Source organism: Dromiciops gliroides, chromosome 6 (assembly GCF_019393635.1).
Source record: "Dromiciops gliroides isolate mDroGli1 chromosome 6, mDroGli1.pri, whole genome shotgun sequence".
Classification (NCBI taxonomy): Eukaryota; Metazoa; Chordata; class Mammalia; order Microbiotheria; family Microbiotheriidae; genus Dromiciops; species Dromiciops gliroides.
This window is the reverse complement of record NC_057866.1, coordinates 234,507,757-234,527,565: the sequence shown is the minus strand read 5'-3', so window position 1 is coordinate 234,527,565 and position 19,809 is coordinate 234,507,757. Positions and strand designations below refer to the sequence as shown.

At 38.7% G+C, this 19,809-nt stretch overlaps 1 protein-coding gene and 1 long non-coding RNA gene across 2 annotated transcripts in view; one reads left to right on the top strand and one right to left on the bottom strand.

Annotated features, from left to right (window-relative positions):
* LOC122732518 overlaps positions 1-14,876 on the top strand; it is a 79,409-nt gene extending 64,533 nt beyond the window's left edge. Inside the window, exon 4 of the long non-coding RNA XR_006353625.1 lies at positions 12,801-14,876. This is a non-coding gene — a long non-coding RNA (uncharacterized LOC122732518). The remainder of the gene's footprint in view (positions 1-12,800) is intronic.
* The window catches only part of CENPE (centromere protein E), an 88,811-nt gene that overhangs the window by 1,788 nt on the left and 67,214 nt on the right, over positions 1-19,809 (bottom strand). Inside the window, exons 46-55 of the mRNA XM_043972729.1 lie at positions 19,150-19,371; positions 14,866-15,066; positions 13,298-13,507; positions 12,742-12,954; positions 11,409-11,555; positions 10,693-10,793; positions 8,615-8,712; positions 5,989-6,172; positions 3,748-4,031; positions 2,033-2,068 (exon numbers count right to left, since the gene is read on the bottom strand). Of these exons, the coding sequence (XP_043828664.1) occupies positions 2,033-2,068; positions 3,748-4,031; positions 5,989-6,172; positions 8,615-8,712; positions 10,693-10,793; positions 11,409-11,555; positions 12,742-12,954; positions 13,298-13,507; positions 14,866-15,066; positions 19,150-19,371 (1,696 nt within the window). The remainder of the gene's footprint in view (positions 1-2,032; positions 2,069-3,747; positions 4,032-5,988; positions 6,173-8,614; positions 8,713-10,692; positions 10,794-11,408; positions 11,556-12,741; positions 12,955-13,297; positions 13,508-14,865; positions 15,067-19,149; positions 19,372-19,809) is intronic.

Below are 19,809 nucleotides of genomic sequence, written 5' to 3'. Positions count from 1 at the left end.
CAAAAAGTCAAGAATATCAAGGGAAATAATGAAAAAAAAAAATGCACAGGAAGGTGGGTTAGCTGAACCAAATCTGGAGCTTTACTATAAAGCGGCAGTCATCAAAACTATCTGGTACTGGCTAAGAAATAGAGTGGAGGACAAATGGAATAGGCTAGGCACAGGAGACACAGTAGTAAATGACATTAGTAATGTACTGTTTGATAAACCCAAAGACCCCAGATTCTGGGATAGGAATTCAGTATTTGACAAAAACTGCTGGGAAAACTGGAAGATAATATGGCAGAAATTAGGCATAGACCAACGTCTGACACCTTATACTAAAATAAGGTCAAAATGGGTACATGATTTAGACATAAGAGGTGATACCATAGGTAAATTAGGAGAAGAAATAGTCTACCTTTCAGATCTTTGGAGAGGAGAGCAGTTTATGACCAAACAAGAGATAGAGAATATTTTGAAATGCAAAATGGATGATTTTGATTAAATTAAATTAAATACATTAAATTAAAAAGTTTTTGTACAAACAGAAGCAATGCATCTAAAATTAGAAGGGATGCAGAGAGCTGGGAAACAATTTTTATGGCCAGTACTCCTGATAAAGGCCTCATTTCTAAAATATATCGGGAACTAAATCAAATTTATAAGAATCCAAGTCATTCCCCAATTGAGAAATGGTCAAAGGATATGAACAGGCAGTTTTCTGATGAAGAAATCAAAGCTATTGCCATATGAAAAAATGCTCTAAATCACTACTGATTAGAGAGATGCAAATTAAAACAACTCTGAGGTGCCACCTGACACCTATCAGATTGGCTAAAATGACAAAAAAGGAAAATAATAAATGTTGGAGAAGCTGTGGAAAAATTGGAACACTAATGCATTGTTGGTGGAGCTGTGAACTGATCCAACCATTCTGGAGAGCAATTTGGAATTATGCCCAAAGGGCGATTAAGCTGTGCATACCCTTTGACCCAGCAATACCACTTTTGGGTCTTTTCCCCAAAGAGATCATAAAAGAGGGAAAAGGACCCACAAGTACAAAAATATTTATAGCTGCTCTTTTTGTAGTGGCAAGGAATTGGAAATTTAGGGGATGTCCAAGTTGTGGTATATGAATGTAATGGAATGCTATTGTGCTGTAAGAAACGATGAGCAGGAGGAGTTCAGAGAAACCTGGAGGGTCTTGTGTGAGCTGATGATGAGTGAGATGAGCAGAACCAGAAGAACATTATACACAGTATCATCAACATTATGTGCTGATCAACTGTGATAGACTAGATTCTTCTCACCAATACAATGGTACAAGAAAGTTCCAAAGGACTCATGATGGAAAAGGCTCTCCAAATCCAGAGGAAAAAAAAAAAAGGAACTGTGGAATATGGATGCTGATTGGACCATACTATTTCTTTTGTTTTTGGTGCTGTTGGTTTTCTGTTTTGAGGTTTTTCCTTTTTGCTGATTCTTCTCTTATAAGAAGACTAATGCAGAAATATGTTTAATGTTATTATGTATATATAACCTATATCAGATTACCTGCTGTGTAGGGGAGGAAGGGAGGGAGAAAAATTTGAAATTGGAAATCTTATATAAACAAATATTGAAAACTATTTCTACATGTAACTGGAAAATAATAAAATACTTTTATTTAAAGCCAGGAGTTCCTGACTCCAAGTCCAGTACTCTAACCACTATGTTCTATTGATCGAAGCCTTTGGAGTAAATGAAATTGTCATGGGAGAAGAGATGTGGCCTAGGGACAGTTCATTGGGGAACACCCATATTAAGAGTGAGAGAAGAGGAACAATCAATAAAAACGTCAAAAGTTGCTGAGGGCAAGGAAGCTGAGAAAAAGACTATTGGATTTGACAATTAGGTGCTCACTAGTGATGCCAGAAACTGTAAGGGGTTGAGAAGAAGGAAATTGCCATGAGAAGAAAGGAAGGGACCTGGTGACTATTCAATTGAAATTTTAGAGATTCGTGATCTTTTCTTCCCCCAGTCATTTGTACTATGATAAACTGAAATTCACCTTTTGTAGGATCACTTGTAGAACTGAAAGCTATTTCTGTCAGAAAAAAAAAATAACACAAGTTAATAGTTGTCAGAAGCCCAGTGAAAGAAACCTCAGTCTGAACCCCACTGATTTGTTTCACAGTAATTCAAAATATGATTACCTTTATATTATTTTTGTAAAAAAAAAATGGCTTGCTAAATGATTTATTTAGTATAATGAATCAATTGAGAGGAGGTTACAGGGGATATTTGAACTTGCCATGATACTTTTCCAAGCCTAAAACCCCCCATAATGCTTTTTTTTGGTTTGTTTTGTTTTTTTAGTGAGGCAATTGGGGTTAAGTGACTTACCCAGGGTCACACAGCTAGTAAGTGGTAAGTGTCTGAGGCCGGATTGAACTCAGGTCCTCCTGGATACAGGGCCGGTGCTCTATCCACGCTCTATCCACTGCGCCACCTAACTGCCCCAGTTAGCACTTTTTTAATGTACAAATAGATTCTTTTAAAGCATTATGGGGAGGGGCAGCTAGATCAATCCGGCCTCAGACATTTGACACCAGCTAGGACACTTGACACTAGCTGTGTGACCCTGGGCAAGTCACTTAACCCTCATTCCCCACAAAACAAAACAAAGTGCTAATTACTAGCCATCTATGAAAGCAGGTCCAAAAGAATCTTTACTTAGTATCTTCCTTAATTTGTTAAGGTAGTTAGTTCAATTAACTGTATATTCTGGAAAATAACAAAATCACATTTAAGCCATTTTATTAATTTATATTCTCATTAGTTTGTATGAATCTTCCTACTGCTTATTCTTAGAGTTAAAAAAAATCCCCCAAAGTGTAGCTACTGTGAGATTGTCTATTTCTTATTTTAAGAATATTCTGGGGGCAGCTAGGTGGCGCAGTAGATAAAGCACTGGCTCTGGATTCAGGAAGACCTGAGTTCAAATCTGGCCTCAGACACTTGACACTTACTAGCTGTGTTACCCTGGGCAAGTCACTTAACCCCAATTGCCTCACCCCCCCCCCCCCGCAAAAATTCTGTCATCCATTCATAACGATAATTCAAAGTTATTCTTTTTAGTTATTTTACTTAAATTAGCATAATTACCAGAAGACAAGTTTTAAGGAGAAAATAATATATATAGCTTTCATTTGATTATGCTATCCATTTTTATACAAATAATGAAGTTAATGCTTTGCAGACTTTAAACCATTATATCAATCTCCATCTGTTGATTATCAATAATAATAACCTTAAAAGACTGTTCAGGGCAGCTAGGTGGCGCAGTAGATAGAACACTGGCCCTGTATTCAAGAGGACTCGAGTTCAAATCCAGTCTGACACTTGACACTGACTGGCAGTGTGACCCTGGGCAAGTCACTTAACCTCAATTGCCTCACCAAAAAAGAAAAAAAAAACTGTTCAATATCCCAAGATTTGAGAAAAGTTGCTTCTCTACATATCAGGACGAAAGGGTACAAAGTTGGGAAATGTCTATGAAGTTTAGAACATAAGTGACACAAGTGAATTCCCACTGAGTTGACCATCTTTCGCTGTGATCTATTCTTATAGGGCCAAGAAAAAAAAAAAGCTTCTTGCATGGTATCGTGAACTTGCTTGCTCAACTTCTTGTCTAAACTTGCCATCTAAAGCCAAATAGTTAAAAAAATAAAAGTGCCACATCTTAACCATTGTCTCCCCTTCTCCCTCCACTGTATTACATACCTGGGAGTAAGCCTAGGCGGGAATTATCAAAATAGTTATTCCGAGAAGTGACTGGTAGAGACTTTGACCGTCCATCACACGCCCAAGATTTTGGTGAATCCTTTGGCAAAGTTTCCTGTGAAATCTGCTCTCCATGCAGAGGTGATGTGCACTGTCTCTTTTGGGACGTACTTTCTGTCAGTTTAGGAGATCTTGGAGAATGGACCTGACTAAGTTCTTGGGCTTCTTTTTGAAGGGCTCGCTCTTTCCATTTTTTGACTTCTCTGACAAGATGAAAATTGGTGCTTAGGAAAGAGAACAACAAGGGTGAGAACATAGAAATGAAATGTACCTACATTGAGACATGTTCCAGAAAGTGAAAATAATCTGACTACAGAGGCACAGGTTCCCCTTCCCCTTTGGATACTTGTGAGGTGACATGCTAGTCAGTCAGTTCACTGCGACCAGCTCTTTTAAGCTGAACATCTCTGCAGGCCAGAGCACAGCACTAGAATTACACTCGCTTTAATTGCTACCCAATATATTTTCTTATTTTCTTTCCTAGGAGATGTGAACCCAAAAGGTGGCAATTATGGCCTATTTCTCTATAGTACGGATTAAGGAATGGTGAGAAATTGTAGGGAAGGCGATCCAGGGAAGCTGCTATTTTCTAGCTCGCCTGGAGCAGAATCTTAATTTTCTCATGAGTGAATTCCCAGTAGTATTTGGAAGTTATATACCGCTAAAAGGAAAAGTTCATTCCATAATGGTACCTAAGTCAAATTGCACTCATTTCTAGAGTTCAGGAACAGGCACAGTGATGACATAGAAAGAGAATTAAAGCCTCTATTACATGCCTAATCAAAACCAGTAAAAAGTATATCATGACCTTTTAATATCCATTTCAAAAAGAAAAAATAAAACTGAAGAATTAAAATTCAGATCATAAAGAAGAATGCACTATGTACAGAAATAGAATTTCCTCCAAGGTTCAGCATACTGCATGGAATTTTCTGAACTCTTTGAATCCTTGCTTGTTGCATCAAAGACCATAAAGGATAAAAATGTCTTTGAATCTTACTAGTACGAACATACCCATAAATGAAAGCCTAATTTCCTCTTGCAAAAGGGAAAAAAACCAGTGTTGCATTCAGCCACAAGTACTATTTTGTCCTGTTTTTGTTTTTTTAATAAATAGAATCAAGTATTCCATTGTCTAACCATTCAGGCCTGATTAAAAAGGATATATACAGTGATTTTTCTTTCTTTTTAAAAAAATCAACACCATCAAAATAACTAGACCATAAACATCTAGCCAAAGTTTCCAGTCTGTTGCTACTAATGGACCATTCTTATGCTAGATTAAGGTACAGGCTCTATTATCTTATAAATGTCCACCCCCGCTCTCCCATGGTAATTCAATTTTATGTTTGCTATATAAATTTCAAGAGGATTAAAATATACTCTATAAAAGGATCACATTAAAATAAGGGCAATTATAGAAATAGAAAACAAATATGGTTTGAATATATATATGGTCGCCTAGATAATCAAGGGGATACAGATCATAAACAACTGTGGGAAAAATAAATGTCCTTCTGGTCAGTGGAGTCTGGGGAAACTTGGGGTACATCTCCCAAACTTTCTAGGTGTGTCACCAGAGCTACAACGCCTAACCTCTCTGAGCCCAGGTTTCCTCAACTAATAGCATCTACCTCACAGGGTTGTGGTGAAGTTTAAATAGGATACTTTATACTAATGTCAACTATTAAAAAATATTTCTGGCTGCAGTAACATCTATGCTTAGTTATTTAATGAAGAGCAAAGGAAATCTAGCTTTCTGTCCCAATCCAGTTGATACAAGTGTCCTGCAATCAGTGCGCCGAGCAGGGAAACTCTGGAGGCTGTCATCCTTCGATGTGTCCCTTCTTCCTATTCCCATTAAGTTTTCCTATTGCAGCTTCTGTGCCCCCTTTACTTTGCTTATAAATAAGTGGCTTAGTACCAGACTGCACTTTGAGAAGTGCTGGACCAGAAGGTGTCTTGAGATCCCTCAGTTTTAACACTGGATGGTTTTCTTACAGATAAAGCGTGTGAACTTTTGGCTGAATTCAAAATCGTGTTTCTACCCTCAGCCCTAAAGCAACAGCATTTGTAATAGGAATTCTAGATTATACCCATTATTTGTGAAGAAACGATTGAAGTGGACCCAGATCTGATAAACACAACGAAGCCAATAGACTCCGCACAAGCAGCTCTTACCTTGACAGCTGACTCTGATGATTTGTCAGATATTCATTCTGTTGCTTTAACTTGCAAATCTCTCTCTCAAGCCTCACACGATCCGCCTTTAAAATCAATGCTTTTGTGCTCTGTATGATACCACTACCACCCCCACAGGTCAGAGGTGTGTGTGAAGCCTGGGCATGATCAGATGGCTCTGATACTGGTGAGGGAAACAAATCAGGGATGCTTAGTATTGTGCAAAGGAACAGGAGAAAGAACACATTCTGGTGGAGTTGGATATTCTAGCTAGGAAGCGTTAGAGATTCTATAAAAGTATCACATCAAATTGCATCAGGACAGAAAGGCAAAACCCAGTTCCTGCTCTCAAGAACACACAAGGCTTATACAGGATCCATTGTGGGTAATCTCAGAGGGAAGGCACTAGCACTGAATAGGACTGGGCAAAGTTTTTTTTTTTTTTGCAGAAGGTGAGATTTTAGCTGGGATCTGAAGGAAGCCAGGAGGCAAAGGTGAAGGGGTAGAGAGTTCCAGGCAATGGGAGACAGAGGGAAAATGCCCAGAGTTGGGAGATGGAGGGTGAGGCCCGTGTTAGCGGACTGTAGAGTACACGGGGGCATAAGAAGACTGGAAAGGAAGCCAAGGGAAAGCCAAAAAGAGGAATTAATATTTGATAGAAATTGTAGTCAGCAGGGAGCCACTGGAGGCGATATAGAAGAGATATGGTGATAAAACCCTGCTTTTTAGGAAGAAAAAATTGTCAGCTGAGTGGAGGATGGATGGGAGTGGAGAGACACCTGAGGCAGGGAAATCGCTCAGCAAGCTATTGCTGTGGTTTAGAGAGGAGCTGATGAAGGCCAGAGGGTGGCTGCCGTGTGTCAGAGGAGAACGCACAGGACATGAGAGATGGTAGTAAGGCAGAACGGGGGGGTGGGGTGGGGTGGGTGTTGAAATTCCTGGATGGCCAAATCTGATGGTCTTTTTTTTAGCCCAAATCCGTCATAACCCACCTGCTGAATGTAACACTGGTTACCTACCCTCCCTCCCTCCCTCTCCTGGATACTAGGTTTTTTATACTGCTTTCTCCTCATTTGCCTCCTACCTGTCTGACTACTCCTTCTCAGCCTCTTTTGCTGGCTCACCACTCATATCACATGATGAACTGTGAACATTCCCCAAATTTGTGGTTCCTGGGGTCTTTTCTCTCTCTCATGGTAACTTCACTAGTTTTCATGAGTTTAACAATCATCTCTATGCAGATGCCTCTCAGAGCCAATCCCAGATTTCCCCTTTAACTGCAGTCCTGTATCACTGCTGTCTGTGGCGTATTTTAAACTGGATACCCCAGAGACCTTAAAAACAACATGTCTAAAATGGAACTGATTATATCTTCCCTCCTAAGTTGTCCTCTCTGCAGAACTTCCTAATTTCTGTGACCAGAAGGCACCACCATTCTTCTGGTCTCCCAGGTTCATTCCCTGGGCATTATACCGGCCACCTCCTAAATCTACCTTTCCAGCCTCTTTTGCACCCGAGCCATTGTCTCCACACATTTCAGCTCAAGCTCCCCATATCTCTCTCTCTCTCTTTTTTTTTTTTGCTGGGCAATGAGGGTTAAGTGACTTGCCCAATGTCACGCAGCTAGTAATTGTCAAGCGTTTGAGGCTGCATTTGAACTCAGGTCCTCCTGAATCCAGGGTTGATGCTTTATCTACTGCATCACCTAGCTGCCTCCTCCCCTTATCTCTTGCCTAAATTACTATTATAGCCTCGACTCTCTTTCTAGTTCATGTTATGCACAGTTGCACATTTTTCTTAAGCACAGATGTGACCATATGACTCCCCTACTCAATCAACTCTAGTGGCTTCCTAATTAATGCCTTGAGGATAAAATATAGCCGATTTAGATTTTAAGCCACACACAGCATATCTTTCCAGCCTCATTTGACATGACTCCTTCCCTTTTGCACTTTGAGATTCAGCCGAACTGGCCTGGCTTCCTCTGTTCCTCATGTAAGACACTTGCTCCCTCTCTCCCAAAGCACCTTGGATTTAACCACTTGGTGTGGGTGCATATTTATTTTACATTCATGTTTTGTATTTTTATATGTACATGCTACCTCCCTCGGTAGATGTATGCTTTGGGAAAGGGGGAACTTGCACTTAGAGAAGTCAGGAAAGGCTTCATGCAGAAGATGATGCCTCAGCTGCATCTTCAGGAAAGAAAGGGCCTCTGTAAGGTGGAGGTAGGTTCCAGCCCATGAGAGAGGGAGCAAGTGTCTTATATGAGGGATTGTTTTCATTCTTTGTACCTTCCAAACGCCCAGGGCCGGCACATAACAGGTGCTGAGTAAAAACTGGATTGATCAAATGTGCCTGGATTTCATAAGTCTCTTATTAAATAGGAAGTAAGGCTATAATAAACTATGGAAAATGAAATCAGTTCAAATAAAGATGACACCAGAATGGTAGAGATTACCTTATTAATAGCATTTGACCAATTAAGAAAATTCGCCCAGTCTGTTTTTAAACCCTTGCACGTTTCAATAGCACAACAGCCTCCTGAAGCAGATATAAACATGTAACCACACGGGGGATACGAGCACCAAAGAGAAGGGAGGAAACATTTCCATTCTGTACTTACTCGAGATGTCATTGCATTGTTGGGCTCTTCGCAGATTTTCCTTCAGCTGGCTTATGATCTCTTCCTTATGCTCTATTATGGCCGTTTTAGAAGCAATTCTTACGAGTCATAAAAGGAAGCAAACAATAAGTAACAACACTGATCCAACAACTTGGCAGTAAGTAGCAGCAGGGAAGGAATGTGTGATGGTGGTAACCCTGTGCTGATTACATGACATCTCTTAAAAACAAGTCACCCCATCATATTTTATCTTCTTAAAACTATGGGACAAATCTTTTGATATGCTCCCTGCCATGGTCCTCTTTTTCTTTCTTTTTGTTTTTCTCTAGCCAAAACGGGTATTGGGGTTTAGTGGAGAGAGAGCTGGCCTTGGAGCCAGGAAGACTTGGGTGAAAGTAATGCCTCTGATTATTGGCTGTGACCCAATCACGTGTGTTCTAGGCGATTCATTAAGATGACTGGTTGCCGGAGGGGCTGTATTGGTAGAGGAAGCTCCTCACCAGGAGTCCCCAACACTAAAGAAGTGACAAGCACAGTTTTTTCTTATGCCCTTTTCAGCCCGACTCCTAGAAAGGACTGTCTGCACTTGGAGGCTCTACTTTTTCTCTTCTCACTTAAAAAAGAATGTCAAAATTCCTTCATTTTTAATGACTGGTACCAGTGCCAGAATATACAGGATGATGTGCTTGACACAATGAAAAGAAAAAAGGGGCAAGGAACGACATCTAATTGACATTAAGGCACATCAATCATTAGCCTCATTCTTAGCAAATGGCAGCTTGCATAATCCTGACAGAGGATCTTCCTCTTTAAGGGGCTGGAACTCTTCCAACTAGGATCCTCTTTCTTTCTTTGGCATGTTTTTTATAGTTCCTCTACATCACATTACCTAGATGCTGTGCCCCCAAGGAGCTGCCCTTGACTCTTCTCTTCCCTTTACATTCTAGCTAGGTGACCGTGACAGCTTATCAGCGATGGATTCAGTGATCATCTCTAGGAAGATAATTTCCACAGCTATAAACCCAGCTCTGCTCTAATTTCCAGAGAGCCAATACTATCTCACCCAACTGCCTCCTGCCCATTTTGAACTGGTAGTCCCACTCACACGGGTCCAAAATAAAATCCATCATCTTTCCCTCAAAATCCAATGATTTTCCAAACTTCTTTTTCTTTTGAGGGCATGACTATGACTCTAGTTCACAACAATGACATCATCTTTGACTTCACCCTACTTATCAGATCAGCTGCCATATCTGGCCATTTCTCCTTCTAGACCTTCCCACTTGATGTTGTTGTTGAATTGCTTCAGTCCTATCTGACTTTTTTGATCCCATTCGGGGTTTATTTGGCAAAGGTACTGGAATGGGTTGTCATTTCCTTCTCCATCATCCAATCATGATACAAGTAAATATGGTAGGAAGAAAAAGCAGGAAGGATTAAAAAAAAAAGCTTTACAACCTAAATATTTAAGATTAATGTGGATTTGCATGTAGTTAGTGGTATATAGCTGGGCAGCTGGGTGGGGCAGTAGAGACTTCATCTTCCTGAGTCCAAATCCAGCCTCAGACACTAGCCGTGTGACCCCAGACAGGTCACTTAACCCTATTTACCTCAGTTTCTCATCTGTAAAATGAGATGGAGAAGGAAATGGCAAACCACTCCAGTATCTTTGCCAAGAAAACCTCAGAGTGAGTCAGACATGAATGCAAAATCACTTGCCCAACAACAGTGATATATAACTTCAGAAGTAAAACATGAGGACCATCTTTAGCTTCCTTATGTATGATAAAGCAGGTCATAAGCAATATTACTTATATTGGTTTGAAAATTTGTTTAGTACTCAGATGTGCCATTAAATAATTAAGGCATAAAACATTATTTACAAGTAATAGATATAACACCACCTCTTTAAGAAAGAGGTATGATCTTTGCCATGAATTATTTTCTTATACAACCGATTAAAAGTATATAATGACTACTTCTCTTTTACGAGTTATGCCAAGTTAATCCTTGTGTCTGACAAATTAAAAAGTTAGAACATCAAATTATAGGACAAGAGGAAAAAAACAAAAACATACTCTTTTTCGAACTTCTTAGACTCATTCATTTTTTCCATGTTCAATTTCACCAATTTCATCTTGAGATCATCAATTTCTTTGTTGGACACGGCTTTTATATCCTTTTAGAAAATTTAAGGGGGAATAAAAATCAAATTTCAGGAGGAGCTAGAATTTCAACATCACTGAATAATAGATATTTTAAAAAAAGAACATTCCATTAAGATGCAAATGGAAGGGGAAAACAATAGGTTTTATTGGAACTAGTAGTAATATCAATATTTAATAAGTATTATACAATTTTTCTGAACTAAAATCTAACTGGAGACAGGAAAGGGTGGGGAAGAGGAACACACTGGGAAAGGGAGGGAGTGGAAGAATGGGGAAAATTAACTCATGCAAATGGGACATCCAAGTAGAAATCTATGCAAGTGGAAGGAGTGGGATTAGGTGACACTTTTAATCCCCTTCTCATCTGAACTGGCTGAAGGAAAGAATACCCCTTCCACTCCTCCACCCCCACCTGCACCCCATCCAACAGGGAAATAGAAAGAAGAATTAAGAGAATTTCCCAATAGGTGGAGTTGTAGTAGGAAGAAGAGAATTTGGAAGTGAAAATAGCATTATTTTTTTAAAAGCTAGGATGCTTCTGGCCTCGCAAGGAAGAGGAAATTTTAAAAAATGGAGCAGTATACCCTGCCAAAAGTTGGTTGTGCAAGACTTCTCTAGGTGCTCACCTGACTACTTTGCACCCCTGGTTGTTGACTCTGAAGGTGTTTGTTACCCAAAACTTTAACTACTTGAAGGTTTTTCTGAATTTGATCAATTTCCACTTGCTTATGCTTATTTTCTTTGTCTTCATGAAATGAAGTTTCTTGAATTTCCTATCAACAAAAGTCCACATTAAAATTATTCTACAGAGGTTTAAGGTAAAGAGAGTCAAAATATACTTATTTAAGGGGGGCAGCTAGGTGGCACAGTGGATAGAGCACCGCCCCTGGATTCAGGAGAACCCGAGTTCAAATCTGGCCTCAGACACTTGACACTTACTAGCTGTGTGACCCTGGGCAAGTCACTTAACCCCCATTGCCCTGCAAAAACAAAACCAAAAACACAACAAAAAATATACTTATTTAAACTTAAAACAAAGCTGATGATATATTCCACTTGGTGAGTATTTTAAAATAACTTTTACAACTTTGCATCAGCTGAGGAAAAAAAAAGTTGAGACAAGAGGCCAAATTTAGTCTGGATGCCATAGTCCTTTTTCATATGAAGAAGCTGTTTTTAAAAAAATTAAAGTAAAAATGCAGGAATATAATTTTCTTAGGCACATATTTGTTAATTAAAAAGACTAAGTTTTCATTAAAAAGCAAATAAGTACCTATAAAATAGGACTATGTAGCAAATCCTATTTGTTTTACATATATTATTAACCAAAAGCAGTATCACACATTCATGAAACATTGGGTTGCAACTAACAATAACTGATAGCTTTGGGAAATTAGTAGACTGTCCTGGTCAAAAATGGTAAAATTTGTTTTGTATTTATTCTTTCTCCCCCATAAAATTATAGTGCATTAAAAAAAAAAAATCCAAAACTTGCTTTTTATATACTAAGACTACCTTTCAGGGCAGTTAAATAAAGGGGTTATTAGATTAAGAAGTATAAATCCAGGAAAAACCAACTGAATTTACTGACTGTTGGTTGATATCAGCTGTGATGTGTGATGCTGGTTCGTTGACATAAGGTTTATTATATTTTCCCCCTGGGTAATTCTTCGCCAAAATAAAGTCCAGTTCACTCTATTCAATAGGCAATCATTCCTTTCAGTGGGGGTACAAATTTAAAAGACAAACCAACTCTTAAGGATGTAATTTAAAATAAATTTAACTTTTCAGAAAAGTGTAATTAAAGAGATCTCTTTCTGCTATTAAGCATAAAGCACAGCAACACACACACACACACACACACACACACACACACACACACACACACACGAAAATCATTTGGGAATATGACCCTAAAATTGTGAAAGTTAGGTAAAGCTGTGAAAGTTTTCTGTGTACCTTTGTGGTTTGTCTTGTGTGCCTCAGTTTAAGATCATGTTTCTTATTTTCTCCTACAGTCAGAGTGTCGGGGTCATCCATTGGCAGAGGGGCTGTCTTCATGGCTTGGAGCATTTCTTCATTCTTGTCCTTCATTTGTCTCAGTTCAAGCTCCCATGCTTTACATACGGCAACACTTCTGTCCTCAAATTCGGATGATTCGTTTATGATAGCCTGTCCAACCCAATTCAACAAATGCTTATTAAGTGCATTGTGTTAAGTGCATATTATTAAAATTTCCAGACACTTTTCTTGAAATGAGGATGATATAAAAATGACGCCCCCCCCCCCCCAAAAGCGACAGAATTTCTGCCCTACAAAGGTTATCATGGCGGTCATATGTATGTAACAATTGCAATATGATTACCCCCCCCCCCCACAACTGCAGTAAAACAAAATAAAAGAAATTAAATTGATGGACCAGATCAGCAGAGTAGTGTGGGAGATTAGAGTGACCTAGTTTCGTGGGTGAAAGAAACTGGGATATCATTAAGAAGACAAAAAAAATCACACTCACCTTTATTTTATTATGATACGAGTTATTCACATGAACAATCCTATCATTCTCCTCCTGTATTATTTTTTTAAGACTATCCACATCAAGATGTGTGCTTAAACACATTTCCAGGAACAAGATAATTTCTTTCTTAGCATTTAACAGTTGTTGTAATTCAGCCACCATGTTGTGGATATCATTTTGAGTCTCTGAAACATCCTCGAGAATTTGCTGTGTGAAGAAGAGTATTAATTTCCTGAGTTCTGAGAAGACTTTATGTAAACATGCCATCAAATTTCATCACTGCTTTAAACGATAAAAATGGAGGCAAACACCAAACTCAAATCCCTCAGACACCTTCATATTTTAAGGTAAATTAAGAACATAATTCTAATTGGGAGAACTCAGTTTATTAACTTATAGTACATAGCTCTGGCAGGGAACACAAGCTGTATTAAAGCTGCTTCTCCCCATACTCTAGGTGTCTGATTTAAAATCTGCCAGAAATGTGCTATTATATTCTAACAAACCAGTGAAGTGATGAGGCTGACTGGGCAATGAAGCTGAAATGAGAAGTTCAGGTCTAAATCCTGATTCCTACTCAACTGAGAGTGACTTATTTGTAAACTGAAGGGGGTGGTCTAGAGGATCTCCAGGGTCCTTTCTAACGCTAAATGCCAGCCCATATTTAATCCACAAGATGATAAACCTGATGTTTTCTTATCCACAGTACCACTAAGTGGCTGCTCCAACCTGGAAAATGCGCATTTTTGTGTGGAGATGCAGTAGATGGATTCAAGGGGAAGGGGTTATACAGTTAAGGCTCCTTAAGGAAATGGAAACATAAAAAGAGTTTATTCCATTGTATTCATTTATATTTTATCCTTTGGCTAACTCTTATGAAGATGCCGGTGCAACAGAAATAAATCTAGATTTGAAATCAGTGGGTCTGTTACTACTTGTATCACCTTGGGCATTTAACCTCTGAAGGCCTCAAGTATAAGGTCAGAGGGATAGATGAGGTGTTTTCTAAGGTCCCTTCCATGATCTTATGATTACTATTTGTGACATTTTACATATCTTAAAATCTTTAACATTTTAAAGTAGAAATAGAATGGAAAGGAAATAAAATAGGAAATAAATAGAATGAATATGGAAAATTTTTACTGTAACTCAAACTAGATTATGACTATCATTATTCTTCTGGGCTTAGCTTTTTGTCTGATCTATATATAGGTTGGGATCGCTAGTAGGGATTTGTTAAGAAGTAGGGTGATAGCCTTTGCTCATTGCTAGGACAGGTAGGAGGGTAGGGTCATAGAGATACAAAGCTCCCCAGCTTTGTAGCTATGGACAAAGTAAGAGTTGGAAAATAGTCTTAAGTTTTTTAGTATGAATGTCCTCATGAAAGAGTTGTTTGGTCACTGTGCACTTAGGGAACTCTGAAATGAGGCTTAACAGGATATAGTTCTAAAAATCTTTTGTTTCTTATTGGCTTTGTCCATATTAATAAGTGCACTCCTTTTTTTCATAAACACACAAAGCATTAAAAAAACCCACCAAACAAACCCCTTTTTAATGATTCATACCTCAATATGTAGATCCATCTTTTGGCTCAATTTTTTGTAGTCACTTAATTCTTGGGATCCCAACTCAGAGTGTTGTTGAAGATGCTGTATTTTAATAAACAATTCATGCTGCCTTTCTGCCTGCTCGATTAAATCCATTTCAAATTTGTTGACAGTATTATGATGTTTTCCCCTTATATCTAAAACACGCTTTAACACACCCTAGCAGGGAGAAAAGGAAACAAATTAGGACACTTGCTTGATAAGATGTAGAGATACGTATCCATTCCTTCATTCTGTGAACCTAGTGCCTACAAGATATGAGAGTAGAAGGAATAAATTCTCTTTCTAAGTACGAGAGTTCTATAAGGATATAAATGTAAGGCACAAATACCAAAGTCACGCATCTAGTGCAGTTTGGTGTAACCCTTTTCCTGCTTTGGTGGCAGAAGTTGTATCGTAAGGACACAAGTCCTCCAAACAGAAGAGAAGAAGGAACATCCCCTACAGGAGTGTACAGAAGAAGAGGGAACTGGATCCTCTAATGGGGAGCAGTTCTGAATGATAATTTGGATCTCCAAGTACTTCAGATGGGAGGCCACTGAGTAAGTATCAGAGAAAGAAGAGATGACTGATAGTGCTTGGTGATCTTCCCCTTGAAGAGAGGTCTTTTGTCTTCTTGGAGCACATAACTACGATATGACAGGGGACCTGCCAGTCTGGATGAAACCTATTTCCATTGATTCCTCTTGGCACAAATGGTACTGCTAGAGGAATATAGAAACTACTGCTAAAGACTATGAAGTCTGGGGCAGCTAGGTGGCGCAGTGGATAGAGCACCGGCCCTGGAGTCAGGAGTACCTGAGTTCAAATCCGGTCTCAGACACTTGACACTTACTAGCTTTGTGACCCTGGGCAAGTCACTTAACCCCAACTGCCTCACTAAAAAAAAAAAAAAAAGGATTATGAAGTCTTTCTATTACTGCTGTCAATAGCATTTCCATCTAATCAGTAATAGAAAGGGAAATCTTATTCAGAATTACAACAAAAATTGAATCAGAATATTTGGGAGCCATTCTACCAAATCATCCTCAATGCCTATATAGATATTCCTCAACACCTGTACAGATTCAATTCTGTTGGTTAATTTTTGTGACCCCGTTTGGGGTTTTCTTGGCAAAGATACTGGAGTGGTTTTGCAATTTCCTTCTCCAGCTCATTTCACAGATGAGGGAACTGAGGCAAACAGGATGAAGTGACTTGCTCAGGGTCACATAGGTGGTAAGTGTCTGAGGCAGGATTTGAATCCAAGGAAGATGAGTCTTCCCGACTCCAGGCCCTGTGCTCTATACAAAATGGTTAATTAAATAGAGAACAACTTAACTAGAAGAATATTCACTGCTCCTGGCTGGCTGGTGCCAATATAATGAAAATGGAAATACTACTAAAGTTAATTTATAATTTTAATGCTATACCAGTTGAATTACCAAAGGGTTCCTTTAAAGAACTTGATAAAAATAATAACAGTTCATTTGGAGAAACAGAAGATCTAGAATTTCAAGGTAAATAATGAAAAAAGGAAGGAATGAAGGGAGAATAACTTTTCTAAGGCAAAAGAGATAATTTTGATTACATGAAATTAAAACTCTTTTGTAAAAACAAAATTAACATATCTAGGATGAGAAGGGAAGCAATTGATTAGGGAAAAAAAATCTTTGTATAAAATTCTTCAGATAAAGGGTTCAGTATCCAAAATAGGCAGGCAATTAGCAGAAATATATAAGACCAAAAGGTATTCCCCAAGAGGTCAAGAAACTAAAGACCTTGGCACAAACTGTTTTTATCACCACTACAAATTGAAAGCAAAAGCTCCTGAAGAGAAGGGCAGATTGGGTAGGTGAACAGCTAATATCTTTTGTGACATGGCTTAAAATATATGAATGACTGGCTTCTAACCAGTGACTGAATGCCCCTAATAAAGGCTGGAAAGAATGTATTGGTCTAGATGAGTCTTACACATTTAATCAAAATGACTTTAAACTGACAAGGAAGGAGAAAACCACCTATGTAAGAGAAGCATGCAAGATGACATACAGAGTAGAAACAGGCTAGGAAGAAGAATAGCAGTAGAGAGCTCCAGGAACACCCAAAAGGCAAAATCTGGGAAAGGAACCAGCTGTAAAACCCACGACCTCAGATGTCTTGACAAAGTAGACAAACACACAGCTAACAAACCTGGTAAATGAGACATTTTAATGCAAGGATCTGAAGCTGACCTCCAAGCTAACGACGGGAGCCATGACTGGATCACAGTTCTGGGACGGTTATTCCTTATTTAAAAGAACTAGGTAAAGAGGTGGGGAAAGGAGCGGGCAGAGTGGCATTCTATATCAAGAAGATAAACCAGTTCGAGGGGAAGAGAGTGGAGAACATGGGGGAAGACACCACATATCACCTGAGAAGAATGTAGAAACAGATGAGGAAGTTAGGAAATCAAAAACAAATCTGGCATGGAATGGAAGCATCTTTTATTTATCTTCAGATCCTATATTGAGAGGAAACAGTGTTGGCCTCAGAATCAGGAAGAGTTGGGTTCAAATCCTACTTGAGTGATAGCGGCTGTGTGACAGTCACATAACCTCTCAGTGTTCTAGGTTACACTTAAAAAAACAAGTCATTATGGGGTCTGCAGGCATCCTTATGTATGGATTAGTGGTTCCTGTTTCTCTGAGTTTGTCACCACCACTCTAGGCAAAGGATATAAATTGTACAGAAGGTGCCAACCTTCCTTGGTTGAGTCTCCCCACAGTGATGAAATCTTGGGTCTAGTCCCTCTTCTTGTTTCCTACTTTGTCATTTCACTGTCACATTTTTATAAGAACGAGGATGTTTTGTTGGGTAGAAGAATCAACAGGGGGAGACTATTATTCTGGATCTGACTCTCCACAAAACAAAACAAAACAAAACAAAAAAACCCTGGTTGCTGAGGTGGAAATCATGGAGACCTATTTAGGAGAGATTGGATTATCCCATCTCAGAATTGGTTATTTAGGAGAGTAAAGCTAGGAATAGTTGACATGCAACCTAGATTTGGGGAGAGCAGATTTTAAGGATTTGGAGAAAGGATAGTCTTGTTATAAAATTCTGAAAAACTATCCCCTCACGGATGGTAAGCCTACATAAAAGAAATTTGGAAGACAAAAACCAAAACAATTCTATTAAGAAAAAAGATGAATTGTTTCAAGTGATATTGAACTAAAAAGTAACTAAATCAACAACTAAAAAAAAGATATGTAAAGAAAACTGAAGTAAGTGTTGGTAAGGAAGGATGACTGCAACATACATATTGAGCTACCCCTGTATGCCAAGCCCTAGGGATAAAAAGATACACAAAAAAACCAGCCCTTGCCTTCAAAGAGTTCACAACCTACAACATGAAAATGACTACAGGGTATTCTCCCTAAAAGTCACATTAATTTTAAAATATTAAAACTAAGATTTTTTCGACACCCTGTATGCAGAAACAAGATATCAATAGGACAAATTAGAGATAATCACAGAGGGAAAACACTTGGCATTAGGAAGGACTGAAAAAACTCTGCAGAATAATATTGAAGCCTGCAATAATCTAAGGTTGAAGAAAGCTCAGAACGACATAAAGGGCTTTTCATAAGACTCAGGAAAACTGCTGCTGCTGGAATTGTGTGGGATGACAAATGAAAGCCAAGTAGATTTATGGACTGGACAAGGCAGAATAAAAAGGCAGATACAGATTAGAGCATCTAACAGGTATAGATGGGCCAATTCACCTGGCCCAGACATCTTTGAATTCCAAGAGAGCTGAAGGTGGTAAATGCTGGGCCAATCAGCAAACTCTGAAAGATCAGGGAGAACAGGATGGGGAGAAATGTGGGTTTTGAGAAAGGCAAATACTATTTTGATTTTCAAAAAAGGTGAAAAGAGTGGAGCCTGAAAACTATCAGCCAGAAAGTGAACTAGCAAAAGGCTAGAACATATTCTAGAAAATGGATAGGTAGTGAACATCTAGAAGAGGAAGCACTGATGACAAAAGTTTTCATAGTAGTGAATGGGTCGCCCACTCTAAAACATAGCCTCATTTATTACAAAACTGACACATAAGGGGCAGCTAGGTGGCGCAGTGAATAAAGCACCAGCCCTGGATTCAGGAGGACATGAGTTCAAATCCGACCTCAGACACTTGCCTCACCAAAAAACAAAAAACAAAACAAAAGAACAAAAAAACCCTGACACATAGAGGACATTAAAAAAAATCAAAGCGTATACCTCGAGTTTTTTCAGTATGCACATGCTACTTGAGTGGAGATCATTATTACAGATCCAGTTGCTACCAAGAAGTTTCCCAACAGCTTTTGTTTGCTGAGGAAGGCATGCTTGAACTTTGACCTGGAGCTCATTTTGGCTTTCAAATGCCCTTTTCAAGTCAAGGGAAACTCTGCTCAGGAACCCACAGCGATTTTTCATCAAAGTGTATTTCCTCAGAAGTTCCTAAAGAAAATTAGAATCACTTAGTTAAGACATGCATTTATTTCAATCAAATACCACGAAGAAGAGCTTTATAAACACTAGGTTTTAAGTCTTTCTGCAGGAGATAAGTTATTATAAAACTGTTCCTATTTTTGAACCAACAAACAAAATTTTGGAAAAGAAAACGGTTGGATGCAAATAAATACAAACTCAATAGATATCTCTCATGGCCAAAAATTTAACACTGGTTAATAAATTTCCTTTTATTTCCTAAGGTAATTTGTCTTCTGACTTGGTTACTGGACCAAGTATGTTGCTGGTGGCAGATGTAAGACTGATGAAATAGTGAAAACATCTTTACTTTTACTGACAAGGGTCTAATAAGGCAGAGGACTTTATTTGGGTAAATAGATACTTTCAGAATAGATGTGTAAACACATGTAGTTTAGAATATCCTAT